The following is a 21,971-nucleotide window of genomic DNA, read 5'->3' as shown; positions in this document are numbered from 1 at the left end:
CAGTGGTTCTCAACCAGGGGTTTGGGGTCCCCTGGGGGGCTGCGAGCAGGCTTCAGGGGATCCATCAAACAGGGCCAGCATCAGACTCACTGGGGCCCATGGCAGAAAGCCGAAGCCCGAGAGCCTGAGCCCCACCACCTGGGGCTGAAGCTGAAGCCGCTTAGCTTCGTGGGGGGCTCCCTGTGGCATGGGGCCCCAAGCAATTGCCATTTTCTACCCCCTAATGCTGATCCTGGCTTTTATATGCAGAAAATCAGTTGTTGTGGCACAGGTGGGCCATGGAGGTTTTATAGCATGCTGGGGGGCTCAGAAAGAAAAAGGTTGAGAACCCCTGCTCCAATGCAGCATCTTGGCTATAACTTGTGTATGGCAGCTACAGCCCTCTAAAGTAGTTCAACAATACTCCAAGGACTCTGCCTGAAAGTATCTATCTTCTGGTTAGATTTTTTTTTTTTTAAAACTATTTGTTATTTGAATCTCTAACTGTGATTCAGACTGCTGGCCTTCCTTCTCTACAGAGGAAGGATTTCTTCTCCTCACCCTCCACCTTTTTGTGTTTGTGCATGTTCAGAGGAATCAGCACAGATCTATGGCTTAGTTTCTGCTGCATTGATATGCCCTGAGGCACCCCATTAATTTGAGCAGGGAACCTAACTAATTTTGTTTGTCCCCATAATTCTGCTTCATATGGGGGGAGTGAAATTGGGCCCTGGGATCACTCCAAAAATATTTCCAAAGGGTTAGTGATCTTGCCCTGAAAGAGGCTGGGGTTGTCATCTTGTCTTTCCAACAGAGGTCCCTTCTGGATCTCTCAAAGAAAGTACTGGGGTTCAAGAATGGAATCCCCAGGAGCCTCTACCACTGGCAGGGATCCCACATGGACGAGTATTTTCCCTGTAGGCTACAGCCTGAGCTATCAGTAGTCAATCCCTAGGAGGGACGTTAGAGAGGTGGCAGCAGAGATCAGAAGCATGATTGCTGGTACAGCTCTAGGGACTTAGGTATGATCTTCCATCTAGTGGCTGACCTTGTGGCTTCACTCCCTTCTTGGAGATGAGGCAGGGGATCTGCTTGCCTCTGGCTGCTTGATTCCTACTTGGCTCTTCGTTGGTCATTGGAAGAGGGCCACGGTGACCCTGCTTGCAGCATGCTATGAGGGGGAATTGCACTCAGCCTGGCAAGCTCCTCAACCGGACACACAAAGGCATGAAGCAAGAGAGAGCTCTTTCCTTTTTATCTTTTGGCATTCTTTGCTGAGTTTGCTTCCTGAAGCCTGCAGGAGCATCAGCCACAGCAGGAGCATCAACCTCCGAAGTGGAGCCAAGGGGACAGATATACAAATTGAGCCAAATTAGTCAGAAATTTTCAATAAGAGATTGAAATTTGCCTCCGGAAAGCTCTGGCTGAACCACTGGTCACTGTGGAAGCAAATAAAACATGATTGAAGTTCAAGAGGTGGGGCATTCCTTTGATACCAGTGACTGATTTCTGTCTAAAGTCCACAGGTCTGTTACAATAGATATTTTAGCTGCTGACAGCTTAGGGGCAGAACCAGACGCAAGTCTTCACAGAGAGTATACCTAAAGATTCATTTTGATTATTTCATGACATAGATATGTTATGTGTGTGTACACTCAAGGCAAAATCTGTGTAGCACAACCACCTTTGCACCTTGTAAGTGCAACTCTTTGAGAGAAATTTTAAATATGTACGACATTTGCAAATATAAATAAAACTTGAAATCTAACATCTCTTGTCTCTCCTTGGAAAATGGATCTTGAAATGTGTCAACATACTGAAACTAATCCCAATGCAGAAGCAAAAACTAATACCAGCAGATCTGAAGTTCAGTGCTTAAACTCTAAATAACAAAATGCGTACCAGAACAGAAGGTAATCAACATAAAGGCCCACTGAATACATCTAATAAGCACATCCATTTTAACATAAGGGAGCACAGAACACATGTAAAAATCTGTAATAAGTCAAACTTTATTGTAAACCATTATACAATGTAAGTACCCTTACATCATATACCCTTAAACTTTAATGTAACACCACTGATTAAACAATATGGTTCAAACAGAGGGCAGCAGATTTGTCATTGTTTGCTGACATAAGCTCTACTCCCAATTTACTTATGAACAAATAAATCCAAAGTTCACTTTGAGACACACCCAAGCAAGACAAAAACCCAATTACAAAAAAGAGTCCCTTTTTTAAAGATGGTGTAGTTTTACTTTGTAGAACTGTAGTAGTCATTTTCAGTCATTGAAATGGAGACTAAATATTGTCTAAAAAAAGGTTACACAGCTGTGCTGTAGATCTACTTTGACCTGATGTGGCTGGATTTGTTCACTTTCACTACTGTTTGCTGCTGCAAAAAGCAGAGCACGTTGCAGACTTGGGGTTAGTCAAGCAATGGCAGAAATTCCTTAAGATACTCAACCCTTCACTGCTAAGGCTGAACATTCCTTTCCCCATCAGGCACAGCTGGAAACGGTGCATACACTTGTTAGAAGACCTCTGGAACACTTTGCATTGTTTTAGTTAAGTTCACAACTCAAAAAGTATGAATTTTCCCTGAAGAAAAGCTATAGCACATTTTAGTCAGCAACATTAATATACAGCATTTTACTACATAAAGAAAGACAAGGGGACCTGAACGCATTAAAACCAGAACTTTAAGACCACATATTAGATGACAACATGTCACAGCACAGATATAACCGATTCATGTGTTGTAAGGTTGACAAGTTGTGGTGAATCTTGACCTCCAATATTTCTAATTTCTGCTCAACCATACATTTAAAGTTAGAATCCCTGTCTTATTTATTTATACACAAGCTTATTTTAATTAAACAAATTATGGAATAATGACCACCTTTTATAAGTACAGTCTGAATTAAACCTATTGTGAGTTGTCTAAAGGATGGATTTGCCACAGCAGACTAACATTTGGAGGAGAATCACATATGTGCTGCCAGGTCTTCAAATTATCATCATATGAACTCATTAGGGAATAGTTTCTCTTAAACTGTTCTGCCAAAATACTCCATCTAACAGCAAAACACAGTGAAGCACTAGATGTTACATGTCTGGGCTTCAAAGAAAAAATGTATAAACTTGTAACTACTGCATGAATTCATTTTTTTTCATTTAAGACTTTTGCAAACAGGGAAATAATTTAATATTTGCCTTTTCTTCATCAAAACTAATGAGCAAAAATGTAACTTCTTGCTGTCACTTGGGGGAACTTTAAGAGTCCAGTATTAAAAAGAGGAGACTATATCAAACAATGCTCAAACAACCTTTTTAATAAAAGGTATTCATTTTCCATGTTATGATTGTGGGAATGTGAAATACTCAAGAGTCTTTGGCTAATAGAATTTCACTATGTCACAAGTACTGTTACAATACCTATAAACCTCGACCCAGAGGTATTGAAGCACTTAAGGGAAAAAAGAGGGAAAAAAAGCATTTTTACCCTTAAAACAATCTGAAGAAAACAGCTCTATGGTGCTTTATGCCATCTTTACTTGGACAGTAAATATGAGGTCTGTACAAAAGAAGCTCATTTTACATGATTAAGGCCATTTGATGGTTCACAGACTAAACTTGACACTAGAAATGAAGCTCATTTTGATATTCTGCATAATTTGAACACAAGAAGGAAAAAAATAAAGCTCATAATTTGTGCGCTGTTCAAATGATCCCTAATGACTAAAGTGGATAGGTAAGTATAATATGGTGGAATAAAGAATGCATCAGCTGTTTTATTTCATTACCTCAAATAGAACAAGGCCTAGGCAAATCTCCTCAAACTCCTGACTAAAAATACTGAAGTTTGTGAACAGAGGAGATTAATTCTTAATTCCTATGGGGGTGGCAAAGTTGTACTAGATATACTGTGCATTGAAGTGAATTTCTTAAATTACTGTACTGGAGAGGTTGAACCTGCCTGATTGTACAATAATCAAGACAAGGTGTAAATCAAATAAGCTGAAACATTTACTGAAAATGTAAGCTAATAAATTGATTAGACACACTTCCTTACTTCATACTTCAGAGAAACTCAAATTAGGCAAGTGTCTGTTTTCCTTAGTTTTTAGATTTACTGTAAGAAAAACATTAACATTTAACTTATTGCAAATATTACATTTTAGCACACAGTAACAGTGATCAGGGGCTCTAGCTAGCTCAAATGTCAGGTTTGGTAAAATGTCCCTTTTAGTCAGCTGGACAGATTGAGGTGTATGGAGGAAGTTCCAGGACATTTTGTTTACCTCAATAGCCAAGCAGTAAACAAATATCTGAATAGTGAAGGTGAGCAAGGGAGTACACAGTATTTCCGAAGGCCTACCGACCCCACTTCAGCAGTATTGATAACATACCCCATTAAGACCTACTAAATATATACAAAATTTAAAAAAATCTTTAAAAAGTTCTGAGCTGTCTTCCAGTGAACTTGTTTGGTTTTTTTTAAGGCTTGGAACACATCTGATGTCTAGATTTGCAACTTATTTCTGATCTTTGCCATCTTTTTGGCACATCACCTCATCCTACACAAGGCTTAATTGAATCAAAGAAAGCTGTCCGAACAGTAGCGACCATTTGGGAAATACACAAAGGAACAGGAGGTCACTGAAAACATGTCTACAAGGGTTCAACACCAGCAGATATATTTTCATTAACCACAGAAAGACGACACTGAAAGCCACAGACATCTTAGATGTAGTAACAGGTGCACTGTACCTCTCAGTTTTATTCCAAATAGAGAAAGGGAGAAACAAATAGGCTTTTTTTTTTTTTTTTAGGAATTAAGGAATGTGTACACTGGGGAAGTATGTTTTAAAGCCTTCAAATGAAGTATTGTTATTAAAGGTCAGCATTACACATTTATATTTTAATGGAAAAAATCTTAAGTAAAAACGCAACCCAGAGGAAGAATTATATGTATTAAGGTAGTGCTAAGAGCTCTAATCAGATCAGTGTCTCGTATGCTAGATCCCATATAAGGAATGTAAAGAGAGAATGTTCTGCCTCCTTTGGAATAGTTGAGAGGTACGGTCAGAGACTTGCAAGTTCTTAAGAGACAAATATTGATGAAGTCATCATTAGAAGTTCATTTCACAGATGAGGAAACTATCATAAAAATTTGTTTTCTTTATCTGCTAAAGTGCATATCGCCAAATATGCAGAGAACATGTCCATTTTACAAAATACTATTGTTAAACGACGTTGCCAAAACCACACTTGGGGCTACATTTCTAGTTGACATTTGGTGGTTTCAACAGTGAAAGAAAGCTTTTCCCTTTGTGAAAACATCATTTGCCTTATCTTAATCAAGTGACGAGGATGAATGAGAACTTCACTGCAAATCTTTTGATCTTTTTCCACACAAAAAAGGGAATAGTGTCCTTCTCTCTGACAGAGAATCCTTAAATATAACAGTATGAAAATATAACTTAAATATAAAATAGTCAAATAGGTTAGAGGAGACTTGAAAAAAATCTTTGTTCTGCCTATTAGTTCCATAGGTACCTTGTAGGAAGTAAACATGTACTTAAAAAAATAACATTAAGTTACAGCTTGTAACAATAAAACTATTCTGCTCTAGGAATTAATATGTTGCAATTGCCAGTTTTAGTAATGAAACACACTGGTTCCACTTAGTCAATCCCGATGCCTTTTTCCAGAATGTCTTGCATTGAATCACCACAGGAACCATAAGTGAGTCAACACTGAGTAATAATTTTTCTGTGGTCTTCTCTGAAGTGTCTGATACAAACCAGAATTTTAGTGTCTGGTCCCTCACAATGCTGTGTTTCCATAAATGATGAAAAGACGCTCTTGCATATTTGGTCAGTGTTTCTATAGTGCAACTGAACTGGAATGCTTCAAACTACCTGCATCCTAATCACAGACCTGTTGCTGAGTAACTGTTAGTAGGAAAAAAAGGGATGCTGTTGCAAAGTGAAAATCCACTGACCAAGAAGATTATGCCATGAAACCTGCAAATACACAGGTCAGGAATGCATCATACAGGCAGCCCAAATCGATGCTTCTTCTTAACAGGCTTTAAGTTAGTCAGTCTCCGTAGGTCCTCTTCAACTTCTGACTCCTCCATTTCATCATCTGCTGAAATAAGGATCTAAAAAACAGAAATATAAATAGCATGCTTCAAATGAGAAAAAATAGAGCTTGAATCTTTTCTTTGAATCTATTTTAAATAATTGATTCCAGTAAAATGCCCAATTATTCAATGTTTAAGAAAAGAGGCTTTATTAAAACTGGAGAATTTTGGATTTGTTAGGTTTCATGTCACTGCCTGGCATTACTATCAGACACTTTAAATATTACATTAGAAATAGAACTGTCGATTAATCGCAGTTAACTCACGCGATTAACTTAAAAAAATTAACCTCGAATAATTGCACTATTAATCGCACTGTTAAACAATAGAATACCTATTTAAATTTATAACATTTTTTGGATGTTTTTCTATATTTTTAAATCTATTGATTTCTATTTGCAGTGTTCACTTTATATATTTTTTATTACAAATATTTGCACTGTAAAAATATAATTTTTCAATTCACCTCATACAAGTACTGAAGTGCAATCTCTTTATCATGAAAGTGCAACTTACAAATGTAGATTTTTTTGTGTTACATAACTGCACTCAGAAAACAAAACAATGTAAAACTTTAGAGCCTACAAGTCCACTCAGTCCTACTTCTTGTTCATTCAATTGCTAAGAGAAAAAAGTTTGTTTACATTTACGGGACATAATGCTGCCTGCTTCTTATTTACAATGTCACCTGAAAGTGAGAATAGGCATTTGCATGGCACCTTTGTAGCCGGCCATTGCAAGATATTTATGTGCCAGATATGCTAAACATTCGTATGCCCCTTCATGTCCCTTTCTTTGTCAGGGTAACAAGTCTTGTAGATAGGGGAGGAAGTGGTAGATGTGGTATATCTTGACTTTAGTAAGGCTTTTGATACGGTCTTGCATGACCTTCTCATAAACAAAATAGGGAAATACAACCCAGAAGGAGCTACTATAAAGGTGGGTGCATGACTGGTTGGAAAATCGTTCCCAGAGAGTAATTATCACTGATTCACGGTCATGCTGGAAGGGCATAACAAGTGGGGTCCCGCAGGGATCGGTTCTGAGTCCGGTTCTGTTCAATATCTTCATCAATGATTTAGATAATGGCACAGAGTACAGTTATAAAGTTTGCGGATGATACCAAGCTGGGAGGGGTTGCAAGTGCTTTGGAGGATAGGTTTAAAATTCAAAATGATCTGGACAAACTGGAGAAATGGTCTGAAGTAAATAGGATGAAATTCAATGAGGACAAATGCAAAGTACTGCACTTAGGAAGGAACAATCAGTTGCACACATCCAAAATGGGAAATGACTGCCTAGGAAGGAGTACTGCGGAAAGGGATCTGGGGGTCATAGTGGATCACAAGCTAAATATGAGTCAACAATGTAACGCTGTTGCAAAAAAACAAACAAACAAAAAAGCAAACATTCTGGGATGTATTAGCAGGAGTATTGTAAGAAAGACATGAGAAGTAATTCTTCCGCTCTACTCCGTGCTGATTAGGCCTCAATTCATAGAATATCAGGGTTGGAAGAGACCTCAGGAGGTCATCTAGTCCAAATCCCCTGCTCAAAGCAGGACCAATCCCCAACTAAATAAACTGGAATACTGTGTCCAGTTCTGGGTGCCACATTTCAGGAAAGATGTGGACAAATTGGAGAAGAGCAACCACAATGATTAAAGGTCTAGAAAACATGACCTATGAGGGAAGATTGAAAAAATTGGGTTTGTTTAGTCTGGAGAAGAGAAGACAGAGGGGACATGATAATAGTTTTCAAGCACATAAATCAGAGGGGTAGCTGTGTTACTCTGGATCTGTAAAAGCAGCAAAGAGTCCTGTGGCACCTTATAGACTAACAGACGTATTGGAGTATTCACCCACGAAAGCTCATGCTCCAATACGTCTGTTAGTCTATAAGGTGCCACAGGACTCTTTGCTGCTTTTACAAGTACGTAAAAGCTTCTTATAAGGAGAAGAGAAAAATTGTTGTTCTTAACATCTGAGGATAGGACAAGAAGCAATGGGCTTAAATTGCAGCAAGGGCAGTTTAGGATGGACATCAGAAAAACTTCTTAACTGTCAGAGTGGTTAAGCACTGGAATAAATTGCCTAGGGAAGTTGTGGAATCTCCATCATTGGAGATTTTAAAGAGCAAGATATACAAAAACCTGTCAGGGATGGTCTAGATAATGCTTAGTCCTGCCTTGAGTGCAAGGGACTGGACTAGATGACCTCTCGAGGTCCCTTCCAGTTCTATGATTCTATGCTTTGGCCACCATTCCAGAGGACATGCTTCCATGCTGATGACACTCATTAAAAAAAATACGTTAATTAAATTTGTAACTGAACTCCTTGGGGGAGAACTGTATGTCTCCTGCTCTGTTTGTTTTACCCATATATTTCATGTTATAGCAATCTTGGATGATGACCCAGCACATGTTGTTCATTTTAAGAACACTTTCACTGCAGATCTGACAAAACGCAAAGAAGGTACCAATATGAGATTTCTAAAGATAGCTACAGCACTCAATTCCAGGTTGGAGAATCTAAAGTGCCTTCCAAAATCTGAGAGGGATGAGTGTGGAGCATATTTTCAGAAGTCTTAAAAGATCAACACTCTGATGTAGAAACTACAGAACTGAACCACCAAAAAAGAAAATCAATCTTCTACTGGTGATATCTGACTCAGATGATGAAAATGAATATGCGTTGGTCCGCACGGCTTTGGATCATTATCAAGCAGGTCCCATCATCGGCACGGATGCATGTCCTCTGGAATGGTGGTTGAAGCATAAAGGGATATATGAATCTTTAGTGCATCTGGCACATAAAGATCTTGTGACACCAGCTACAACAGTGTCATGCAAACACCTGTTGTCATCTGAAAGTGACATTGTAAACAAGAAATGGGCAGCATTATCTCCTGCAAATGTAAACAAACTTGTTTATCTGAGTTATTGGCTGAACAAGAAGTAGGATTGAGTGGACTTGTAGGCTCTAAAGTTTTACATTGTTTTATTTTTGAATGCAGTTTTTTTTGTACATAATTCTATATTTGCAAGTTCAACTTTTATGATAGAGATTGTAATAAAGTTTTTGTATTAGGTGAATTGAAAAATACTATTTTGTTTTTTACTGTGCAAATATTAATAATAAATATAAAGTGAGCACTGTACACTGTATTCTGTGTGATAATTGAAATCAATATATTTGAAAATGTAGAAAACATTTAAATATTTTTAAATAAATGGTGTTCTATTTTTTAATCACGCAATTAATTTTTTCATCGCTTAATGGCCCTAATTAAAAAGTAATTTTCAAACATCAAAATGCTTTTTCATACTTCACCTTCTATGCAAGAAATAAATCAGGGTGCCCAAAATGTGTTTCTAACCAAGAGCAGTTTAAGCAACTTGCCATGAACACATTTGCAGAAATTAAAGACTGCAGCCATCATCATCTCTAATAGAGATATGGGCCCATAAAGTCTACAGGTATCATCTGATCTTAAAGAAAGGTCTTTTGACTCAAGAAAGCACTGCATAATGGGACCCCACAAATGTTCCAGTTGTGGGCAGACAGGTTCTCTGACCATCTTTCAGTGGCAGTTTTATTTACTAAACAAAAGAATTGTTACTACTGATAATGTAGAAAACGGATATTTAACAATAGTGACAGAAGTGCTCATATACTCAAGGAAGCTTCTTGTCCTTATGCAAAATGAAAGGTGCTTATCAGAATTTTAAATAAGTATCTTTAAATCAAGAAAATTAAAAAATTGACTTTTTGGTACTTTTACTTTCAGCGTAATTACTGAAAGTAACATATTCCACAGAAAAATGGAACTAGAGAGCAGTACCTGATATAACCATGACTCTTACACAGCTGTATGCTTCAGCTGAATGGTCTTTCATAATGGTTAAGTTCTTTTAGTGGGTAGCAATCAAAAGGAACATTTCTGATCCACCTTAATTAGGCTCCTCTGTTAAGGAGAGACTGAGAATAGAACTGAGAGAATGATGTTCTCATCTTATCACAGTTGTTTAAAGTCAAATGCAAGGTTATTTGCAATGTTGAATGGGGAAGCTGCCATGGCACAGGTGTATAATCCTGTACACTAATGACTAGGTATGGTTTTAAAACTCTTGTAGACTCTTTAACCTCACAAACCCTCAAAAAAACAAAAAGGAAAAAAACCACCAACCACCACCTGACATTGATCTTATGTTCAAATGTGTAAGATTTTTATCATAACAGATGAAATGTCTGTTTTAACAAATCTGAAGTCACCATTTTTAGACATACAATATCCTTATAAGATAGCCACATTAAAGCTGTAGTTCACTGTTAACTGAATTAACTGACACCACAGGATCTAAAAAACAATCCTTTTGAAAATTAGCAGTAGCCTTTTGAGGGATCTCAAACCCCAGGAAAAACATCAGCAGCTTTGTAAAGGGTCAATAAGTGAAGTGAATTAGCAGTCACCGATTTATTCAATGGGGTTTTACGAACAAGTGCTCTATTAATACAAAACTAATCAAGTCTAAGATAGTGTTGTAAGTCAAAGTCAAGAGGAAGGGAGTTGACTCAGGTACAGCAAGTGGTGCATCTACATACTTCTGACTCTGACTCTTCATGTGATGCTGCTCTCCTGTATCGGACTTTATTTCCATTCCTTGAATCTTGCCCCACTTCCTTTTCTTCAAGTTTAGCTTTTGTCTTGCCTTTCTTCATAAGAAAGTTATCCACTACCCAGAACATTAATGCCTGTTAACGGGAAAATTCACAGTTCAGTTTTTCTTTAGGTCAGCATATGTGTTAGTCATTCAGACCTTGGAATTAAGTTAGGGAATAGTACTAAGTGGGATTTGGCCAAATACTGCAAAATCCTGTACAGATTCAGTCACATGACCTAACATATACCCTATATCTCCTGAAACATAGCTGCCCTATTTCCTGCTCTTGCACCAATAAGAAAAAAGCTGCTGCTTAGTGGGCATTTTTTATTCACTCTTAATCTTGACATATGGATAGTCTTGCTCAGTCCAGGGCATTTCAATGGGATGATATTTTTTGGCACTCCAAACAAATTAATGCTTTCCTAAATAAACCTAATTTAACAGGAATTTTCTAACTGGTACAATCATATCTGTATAGTACATTTAACAATGGGCATTCTGTGCACCATTTCTGTGCCCAATGGCATTGTTGATTATAGATACATAATCACATTTTTTATACACACACACACTCTCTCTCTCTCTCCACACACACACACACACACACACACACACACACACACACGTGTGTTGAAGACTTGTAACACTAAGACATCACTAAGGCACACTGTGCGGTACGGATTAATTTTAACAGATGGAGAAGAGGATGGGTGGGGGAGAGAAACACAAGTCAACCATCTCTGAAAAGCGTACAGTTGTACTAACATTAACAAAGAAGGGAACTATCAGCATGACGATAGCCAGCTCCAACTGGGGGTTCTCTATAGGATTCCATAAAGCTACCTGTGAAAAGAAAAAGATCAAATTCAGACCACAATAGTATGTGTATGCAGTTGGGTTGGAAAGTGTTATAGAAAGTATTAGGCTGGTAGCCAGATGAATTAGAAAGGACAGTTTCATAGGAAAGGAATATAATTTTGTTAAGGAAGGTTTATAAATTGCATTTAGTAAACAAGTGGGGCTGACTGAAAGCAATCTGCCATCCCACTAATTTGTGATTACAGAAGGAATGTGATGACTTGTGAGTAGGTGAAGCAACCAGAGTATACTACTTGATAAATTAATCACCTTATATTCCTAAAGAAAATGTCTGACACTGTATCACTTGGAGATCTAAATAAACTGGTCAGAATACTGTAAAATATAGTGTAAAAAAATCCTGTTTTATTCTACAGGGATGGTCTAGAACAGTGGTTCTCAAACTTTTGTACTGGTGACCCCATTCACACAGCAAGCCTCTGAGAATGACCCCCCCTTATAAATTAAAAACACTTTTTTTATAGTTAACACTATTATAAATGCTGGAGGTGAAGTGGGGTTTGGGGTGGAGGCTGACAGCTTGCGACCCCCCACATAATAACCTCGCAACCCCCTGAGGGGTCCCGATTCCCAGTTTGAGAACCCTTAGTCTAGAACACCTAACAGCAGTTATTCAGCTCTAACTGCTGTGAGTAATCATCTTGAATGTTAAATTGTGTATGCTGTACTAAACCAGACAATCCACCTAGTACCTACATGGCACTTTATTTCACAGTTCAGTTATATAAAATGCTTTATCAATTATAGACAAAATTATAAATTATCCCTTTAAAAGTGTGTGGACTTGTGGTTCCCACTTGATTCTACATTGAGATGAAAGATTCTATTAGCGACATGTCCAAGATGATGTATGTGCTTCCTGCAGTTGAACTAACCATGGCCATAAAAGAGGTTTGACCAAGAAAAACAAAGCATAGGCTATATTCAAATATCCACTCAACCCTTTTTCCAGAAAGCTTTGACTGGAAGAACCAATATCTCGGAAATCACTTACAAACATATGCTGCAGTTTTAAAGTTAAATATCTGGACATGGGATGCAGAAGTTCAAATATTTTATAAAACAAAGACACTATAAAGGTGAATTACAATACATTATGGTGACTTCTGCTGCTCCAGGTAAGTGTTGTCATGTTTAGATTATAAATCAGGTCACTTACAATGTTATGATCTTTCATACAGATCTCAGCCTGGGAGTCATTCCTCATTACTGCAACTTCATTATGCTTACTGAATATACTACCATACACTTATTACTATAACTAATAGTATTAGCATAAATTGAAGCTAAGCTATACTGTACCTGTATAAAGGTTCAAAATACACTTTCTGCTGCAGTAACTGACTTTTGTTTGCTTATTGGCTAATTGTTTTAATTCAGTAACTCAGCAATGTGTCTTATTGCAGTGTGAATTACTAAGGTTTTACTACAAAAATGTAACAATGTTCTATTATGCTCTAAAACTACAGAAAAGAATGCACAATAGGTTTAAAGTTAGGACTGTAATTTAACTAAAAGAAAGGCCGATGCACTCGGTCTCCTTTTAGGTAGCATTGCCAGCAGATCGAGGGACGTAATCATTCCCCTCTATTCGGCATTGGTGAGGCCTCATCTGGAGTACTGTGTCCAGTTATGGGACACACTCCACGAGGGATGTGGAAAAAATGGAAGTAGTTCAGTGGAGGGCAACAAAAATTATTGGGGGCTGGAGCATATGACTTGAGGAGAGGCTGAGGGAACTGGGATTATTTAGTCTGCAGAAGAGAAGAATGAGGGGGGATTTGATAGCTGCTTTCAACTACCTGAAAGGGGGTTCCAAAGAGAATGGATCTAGACTGTTCTCAGTGGTGGCAGATGACAGAACAAGGAGTAATGGTCTCAAGTTGCAGTGGGGGAGGTTTAGGTTGGATATTAGGAAAAACGTTTTCACTAGGAGGGTGGTGAAGCACTGGAATGGATTACCTAGGGAGGTGGTGGAACCTCCTTCCTTAGGAGTTTTTAAGGTCAGGCTTGACAAAGCCTTGGCTGGGATGATTTAATTGGGGATTGGGTCCTGCTTTGAGCAGGGGATTGGACTAGATGACCTTCTGAGGTCCCATCCAACCCTGATATTCTATGATACCTCAAGTGAGCATGTGATCTTATATTGTACACGATGCAATACCTACTAAATGCAAAATAGAATGGCGGCATTATCACCAGTGAAATCCAATTAATGGTATCAGGATGCTCCATTACCAGAGGCAACAGTTAAGTAGCACCAACTGTGGACTTTTACATAGCTTGCATGATAGCCTTAGTCTTTTTGGATTAAGTAGAATTAATAGCTTATCACTTTCTGGCATCTATCTACAATTCATTTAACTGTAAAAATCGTATAAAGATTCAAACCTCTTTCCATTGAGGTATTAGGAGGACTATAATGATGATGGTTTTCTCAAACATCATGATCACTATGTACAGTGCACACTGTCCCACCCAAGCACTGCACTGCAGCGGGTCACCTACAAAAAAAGCAAAAGTTTAATACACCGATTTAGCCCACTGTAACTTGACTTAACACATGTTTAAGAAAAGCAAAATTAGACAAGGGAGAAAAACTTAGTAAACCAAAGTAAGACGAAATATTTGATAAGTGATTGCCATCTAAAAATAGTCTAATGATATTTCTGAATAGCAACAACATTCATTGATATCCCTTTGCTTGGATGAAGTTGCCTTCCCTGAGCAGTCCAAATTTTTGTGCTTTACTGTAGAAAACTCAAAAGAGCATCTTTTGTTTAGTTAGGGAGTACCTTGTTAGTTTGCTTTAGTACATTATTGAACTCAGCAGATAGAGCACAGAATTAGCTTACATCTCACAAGATTTTTACCTTTCCATAAAGCCAGTTGCTATAAATTATTTCCCATTTTGGCAAATAATGATGTTTTCTAAGGCAGAAAATTTACAAAATACTTGGCTGCTGCAGTGTATCTTGCTCTAGCATAGATAACCTTTTAAAAGAAATTAGAATATTCCTGCATTTGTGCTTTTGCCATCCTGTATATATAGGTATCTTATACAAATGTCAGCAACCATGACTGACTGATGGTAATTATAGCAAGAACTGCAACAGATTACAAGAGAATGAGTAGCCTTCAAAAATTTAATTTTGTTCAAAGCTTCCTGCAAGCTAATCAGGATACGTCTTCGTTGCACTGATTAAAATAGTATCATATGTAAATCATAAAAAGCTAAGTAATTTTGCTGTACCCCAGGTAAGGTGCTGTACAATGAATACCAAGCAAATTACTGATTGCTCTGGAATTAGAACTGTCATACAAATATTCCAACAGAAAAAGTATATATCCTGTTATAACTACAGCATAACTGAACATGCCTGGTTGCAGTTGAGATAAGAGTGGAGTGCCTGACAAAACATTCAGGTGAATTTTAACCAGCATCACAATATCACCAAAATTTGACAGCTCAGGCGTGCTAACAATTTAAAACAAAAGAAGTTTTTCTACAGATTTCACCATTCACTTTCAAACAACAACTTTTAGAGCATCTTCAAATATGGCTTAATATTTAATATTTTTTATTCTGTTCACCTGCTTTTAGACGTAGGTATAGCACAGATACTGCATGGTTTCTCTGGTTGAGTCTCCTGCTGATGAATGAAAATAAAGTGCCCATAATCATTCTTTTAGGTCTATCAGTGGCTTTGAGTAATCTTGACTGAGGTATTGATTTGGCTGCAGACTCTGCCAAAGACTTGCAATGGCTCTATTCACAAGGATAGGCTTCAGGTGGTAGTGTTAGGTAGGTAAGTGCTCATCTACTCCAGGCTGTTTCATGTAGAGTATCACAGGGTTCTGTTCTCTCACCCTCCTATTCAAGGTATATTTATGAGACTGTGGGAAATCTGCCCTTCCCCACCTGGTAATAGCATTTGAGATCAACTAAAATGAACACACTACCCTTTGGTTTAACTGGAAAGGTCCCTCCACTGAGTAATCTGCTTCCTTTAGTGGTGAATTCTGTTGATTGTCAGGTCATATCCATCTGTTCCCCACAGGCTATTTCTGGGGTGTGGGATGAGCAGATGTGTGGAGTGAATGAAGATTTTGTTTTGAGGGTTACGTGGAGAGAGAGTCTTAGTCTTTGCACGTTGGCCCTAACTTTCACTGTAGTTGTATAAAGATTATATATCGTCTAATGCAGGGGTCGGCAACCTACAGCACGCGTGCCAAACACAGCACGCGAGCCGATTCTGAGTGGCACGCTGCTGCCCACTGAGAGGAGGAGAAGGAGAAGGAGGAGGGGCCGGAATGCACCACGTTGTGGGAAGAAACAGGGGAGGGGGAAGCTTGGCTGCCGCAGGATCAAGCTTCTGCCTCCTGTCCCCGCAGGGGAGAGCGGTGGGGAGGAGGTCCCGGCCCCACTCAGCCCCCCCCCCCCCCCCACCGCTCCCCCCTGTGGGGGGAGGAGGAAGAAGCTTGGTCTTGCGGCAGCCAAGCTTCCCTCCTCCCCCGCTTCTTCGCACAACATGGTGCATTCCGGCCCCTTCTCCTCCTCCCCCAGAGGAGCCAAGCCGAGCGGCAGCGTGTTCACTGCTCCGTAGAGGAGGCAGAGAGAGGTAGGGATGGGCCTGGGGGAAGGGGGTGGAACAGGGCATATCCCTCCCAGCCCCCTGCCATGAGCCGCTCAGGGCAGGGGGCTGAGAGCACCCCCACGAGCCAAGCACCCCAGCCTTCTGCCCTGAACCCCCCCACCCCAACACACACCCATCCCTCTGCCCTGCACTCCCCACATCCCCCCAAGCCCTCTGCCCTGACCTCGAGTCTCCCCTCAACACCCAGCCTTCTGCCCTGCACATCCACACACCCCAGCCCTCTGCCCTGACCTCGAGTCCCCCCAACACCCAACCCTCTGCCCTGAACCCCCCCCCAGCCTTGTGCCCTGCACCTCCACACACACCCCAGCCTTCTACCCTGACCTCGAGTCCCCCCAGCCCAACACCCAGCCCTCTGCCCTGAACCCCCCACCCAGCGGGCTGAGCACACTGGCGGCATAAGATCAGCATTTTAATTTAATTTTAAATGAAGCTTCTTAAACATTTTGAAAACCTTGTTTACTTTACATACAACAATAGTTTAGTTATATAATATACACTTAGAGAGAGACCCCTTCTAAAAAAACGTTAAAATGTATTACCGGCACACGAAACCTTAAATTAAAGTGAATAAATGAAAACTCGGCACACCACTTCTGAAAGGTTGCCTCCTACCCTGATCTAGTGTGCTAGGCAGGATACTTGGCATGCCCTAGATAGACAATATATCTGTATATGAGCAAAATAGACTGCTGTTTAACATTAACATATAAAATGAATTAGGATCTGAGGTTAAAATATGGAAAGAAGTTTTTCAATTTTAACATTATCTGTCTGTTTCAAGTACAGTGCATAAAAGGTTGTTACGAGGAGGAGGATGAAAAACTATTCTCATTAACCTCTGAGGATAGGACAAGAATCAATGGGCTTAAATTGCAGCAAGGGAGGTTTAGGTTGGACATTAGGAAAAGCTTCCTAACGGTCAGGGTTGGTAAGCATTGGCATAAATTATCTAGGAAAGTTGTGGAATCTCCGTTATTGGAGAATTTTAAGAACAGGTTAGACAAACACCTCTCAGGAATGGTCTAGTTATTACTTAGTTCTGCTTAGAGTGCAGGGGACTGGACTATATCTATTTAGGTCCCTTCCATTTCTAGGTGTCTGATTTTTTGGTCATAGCTTTGTAGTTTGAATTGATAACATCTGAGTAACAATGTCACCATTACTTACTGAGCCAGAAGTGTGGCTCTTTACAATGTAAGGCTCCTCTCAATGCAGACAACTATGCCTTTGAAGAATTCTCAGCCATGGGAAGGAGCAGAACGTTACCATATGATATGGGGCCACATTTCCTTTTAATCATTAAAACAATTAACTTGATGCTTATGAAAGTGAAGGGTTATTAACACTGGCTAGCGAAAGGAATAACAAAAGCAGACTAATCGCAAATTCCCTACCCATCTCTGGCAGTGCATCTCACTGCTAACACAGTATTACCAAGTCACACATCTCAAGAGCAATGAGAAACAAGCAAATTCAGTAGTTATCTATAAGGGTTAGGATTAGATCAATTTAAGTGGGGAAGTGGGATGCCGGGAGGAAGCACGAGCAGAAGAGTGGCAAGAGGGGAGGACTCCTGCCTCATACTGAGAAAGCAGGAAGATCAGCGAGTTATCTTAAGTGCCTATACACAAATGCAGGAAGCCTGAGAAACAAGCAGAGAGAACTGGAAGTCCTGACACAGTCAAGGAATTATGATGTGATTGGAATAACAGAGACCTGGTGGGATAAATCACATGACTGGAGTACTGTCATGGATGGTTATAAACTGTTCAGAAAGGACAGGCAGGGCAGAAAAGGTGGAGGAGTTGCATTGTATGCAAGAGAGCAGTATGACTGCTCAGAGCTCCGGTATGAAACTGCAGAAATACCCGAGAGTCTCTGGATTAAGTTTAGAAGTGTGAGCAACAAGGGTGATGTCATGGTAGGAGTCTGCTATAGACTACCGGACCAAGGGGATGAGGTGGACGAGGCTTTCTTCTGGCAACTAACAGAAGTTACTAGATCATAGGCCTTGGTTCTTATGGAGGACTTCAATCACCCCAATATCTGCTGGGAGAGCAATACAGCGGTGCACAGACAATCCAGGAAGTTTTTGGAAAGTGTAGGGGACAATTTCCTGGTGCAAGTGCTGGAGGAACCAATTAGGGGCAGAGCTCTTCCTGACCTGCTGCTCACAAATCGAGAAGAATTAGTAGGAGAAGCAAAAGTGGATGGGAACCTGGGAGGCAGCGACCATGAGATGGTCGAGTTCAGGATCCTGACAAAAGGAAGAAAGGAGAGCAACAAAATACGGACCCTGGACTTCAGAAAACCAGACTTTGACTCCCTCGGGGAACTGATGGGCAGGATCCCCTAGGAGAATAACATGAGGGGGAAAGGAGTCCCGGAGAGCTGGCTGTATTTTAAAGAATCCTTATTGAAGTTGCTGGAACAAACCATCCCGAGATGTAGAAAGAATAGTAAATATGGCAGGCAACCTGCTTGGCTTAACAGTGAAATCCTTGCGGACCTTAAACACAAAACAGAAGCTTACAAGAAGATTGGACAAATGACCAGAGAGGAGTATAAAAATATTGCTCAGGCATGCAGGCGTGAAATCAGGAAGGCCAAATCACACTTTGTGTTGCAGCTAGCAAGAGATGTTAAGAGTAACAAGAAGGGTTTCTTCAGGTATGTTAGCAACAAGAAGAAAGCCAAGGAAAGTGTGGGCAACTTAATGAATGAGGGAGGCAACCTAGTGACAGAGGATGTGGAAAAAGCTAATGTACTCAATGCTTTTATTGCCTCTGTCTTCACGAACAAGGTCAGCTCCCAGACTACTGCACTGGGCAGCACAGCATGGGGAGGATGTGACCAGCCCTCTGTGGAGAAAGAAGTGGTTCAGGACTATTTAGAAGAGCTGGACGAACACAAGTCCATGGGGCCGGATGCGCTGCATCCAAGGGTGCTAAAAAAGTTAGCAGATGTAATTGCAGAGCCATTGGCCATTATCTTTGAAAACTCATGGTGTTTGGGGGAGGTCCCGGATGACTGGAAAAAGGCTAATGTAGTGCCCATCTTTAAAAAAAGGGAAGACGGAAGATCCGGGGAACTACAGGCCAGTCAGCCTCACCTCAGTCCCTGGAAAAATCAAGGAGCAGGTCCTCAAGGAATCAATTCTGATGCAATTAGAGGAGAGGAAAGTGATCAGGAACAGTCAGCATGGATTCACCAAGGACAAGTCATGCCTGACTAACCTAATTGCCTTCTATGATGAGATAACTGGCTCTGTGGATGAGGGGAAAGCAGTGGACGTGTTATTCCTAGACTTTAGCAAAGCTTTTGATACAATCTCCCACAGTATTCTTGCCAGCAAGTTAAAGAAGTATGGGCTGGATGGATGAATGGACTATAAGGTGGATAGAAAACTGGCTAGATCGTCGGGCTCAACGGGTATTGGTCAATGGCTCCATGTCTAGTTGGCAGCTGGTATCAAGTGGAGTGCCCCAAGGGTCAATTTTGTTCAATATCTTCATTAATGATCTGGAGGGTGGTATAGACTGCACCCTCAGCAAATTTGCAAATGACACTAAACTGGGAGGAGTAATAGATACGCTGGAGAGTAGGGATAGGATACCGAAGGACCTAGACAAATTAGAGGATTGGGCCAAAAGAAATCTGATGAGGTTCAACAAGAAGTGCAGAGTCTTGCACTTAGGACGGAAGAAACCCATGCACTGCTACAGATTAGGGACCAAGTGGCTAGGCAGCAGTTCTGCAGAAAAGGACCTAGGGGTTACAGTGGACGAGAAGCTGGATCTGAGTCAACAGTGTGCCCTTGTTGCCAAGAAGGCTAACGACACTTTGGGCTGTATAAGTAGGGGTATTGCCAGCAGATTGAGGGACATGATCATTCCCCTCTATTTGGCATTGGTGAGGCCTCAACTGGAGTACCGGGTCCAGTTTTGGGCCCCACACTACAAGAAGGATGTGGAAAAATTGGAAAGAGTCCAGCGGAGGGGAATAAAAATGATTAGGGGGCTGGAGCACATGACTTATGAGGAGAGGCTGAGGGAACTGGGATTGTTTAGTCTGCAGAAGAGAAGAATGAGGGGGGATTGGATAGCTGCTTTCAACTACCTGGAAGGGGGTTCCAAAGAGGATGGATCTAGACTGTTCTCAGTGGTGGCAGATGACAGAACAAGGAGTAATGGTCTCACGTTGCAGTGGGGGAGGTTTAGGTTGGATATTAGGAAAAACATTTTCACTAGTAGGGTGGTGGAATGGGTTATCTAGGGAGGTGGTGGAATCTCCTTCCTTAGAGGTTTTTAAGGTCAGACTTGATGAAGCCCTGGCTGGGATGATTTAGTTGGGGATTGGTCCTGCTTTGAGCAGGGGATGGACTAAATGACTTCCTGAGGTCCTTTCCAACCCTGATATTCTATGAACACAAATTATAGCTACAGTAAATCAAATTATCGTTTGATTTACTGAACGCATTGGAGTGTTTTGTAGGCTAAGAAGTTAAAGCAAGCAGCGATGACAGAGCAAGATTTAAGTTAGAAACATGGTCATTTTTACTGAGTTGTTCTACACCTGTTGTCTATTCAGAGCAACTTAAGAAATATAACATCACAAAGATGGGGAGAATGTTTCTGTACTTGATATATAGGATAAGGTTCTTGTCAGTGTGAATTAGGGTGACCAGATTACATGAACAAAATATCGGGACACATGGGGGGGCAGGTCCGGAGCGCAACCAAAGCAAAAAAAAAAAAAAAGGGGGGGGGGCCCCGAGCCGGAGCGCTGCCAAATAAAAACAAAACAAAACAAAACCCAAGCCAGAATATCAGGATGCAGGACAAACGACTGAATATCGGGACAGTCCCGATTTTATCGGGATGTCTGGTCACCCTAGTGTGAATTTCAGGTGTTTCGCCCGCCCTCTTATGTTCAAATGAATTCTAAATGGTTTTGTGCTTTACATTTATTTCATATTAAAAGCTTGACTTTTCACTTCTTGTACTTGAAAACACAAAGATAATATTAAGATTGAAAAACTACAGTGAATAACTATTCTTGGGGCATAGTCATGCAGTTTTATTTATAAAGCACCATACACATCTAATCTGCTGTATAAACAGTAGCCACTTCTGAACATAAAAATTCTGTTATCAGTCCTTTCCTTGAGGCATTTATATCTTAAAACTATCCTCCATATAAAGAGACTCTCAATACAAGCAGTAGGAGTGCTATTTCTGTTGGACAACATCTTAAGTAATGAATCACTAGGGAATAAGTAATAGGGCTAAGAAAGGAGATGATCTCATAGCAAGAACTAACATGAGAATGATTATATAGTTTCTAGAAATACAAACAGCACAGGACAGTGTCATTGGTCAGTTTAAGCAGAGAAGAGAGCCCTGTTTTTTATTTTTACTTGCAATCAAGATGAAGTCAAGTATCGGGGGGTAGCTGTGTTAGTCTGTATCCACAAAAACAACAAGGAGTCCGGTGGCACCTTAAAGTCTAACAAATTTATTTGGGCATAAGCTTTTGTGGGTAAAAAGCCTCACTTCTTCAGATGAAGATGCATCTGAAGAAGTGAGGCTTTTTACCCACAAAAGCTTATGCCCAAATAAATTTGTTAG

The 21,971-nt window shown here is 40.2% G+C and overlaps 1 protein-coding gene across 1 annotated transcript in view; it reads right to left on the bottom strand.

Annotated features, from left to right (window-relative positions):
* Positions 1 to 1,967: 1,967 nt before the first annotated feature.
* LOC117880145 (store-operated calcium entry regulator STIMATE-like) overlaps positions 1,968 to 21,971 on the bottom strand; it is a 99,742-nt gene continuing 79,738 nt past the window's right edge. Inside the window, exons 5-8 of the mRNA XM_034775942.1 lie at positions 14,072 to 14,184; positions 11,567 to 11,644; positions 10,740 to 10,889; positions 1,968 to 6,153 (exon numbers count right to left, since the gene is read on the bottom strand). Of these exons, the coding sequence (XP_034631833.1) occupies positions 6,040 to 6,153; positions 10,740 to 10,889; positions 11,567 to 11,644; positions 14,072 to 14,184 (455 nt within the window). The 3' untranslated portion in view covers positions 1,968 to 6,039. The remainder of the gene's footprint in view (positions 6,154 to 10,739; positions 10,890 to 11,566; positions 11,645 to 14,071; positions 14,185 to 21,971) is intronic.

This window comes from Trachemys scripta, chromosome 7, assembly GCF_013100865.1.
Source record: "Trachemys scripta elegans isolate TJP31775 chromosome 7, CAS_Tse_1.0, whole genome shotgun sequence".
NCBI classification, from domain to species: Eukaryota; Metazoa; Chordata; order Testudines; family Emydidae; genus Trachemys; species Trachemys scripta.
This window is presented reverse-complemented; position numbering and strand designations above follow the sequence as displayed.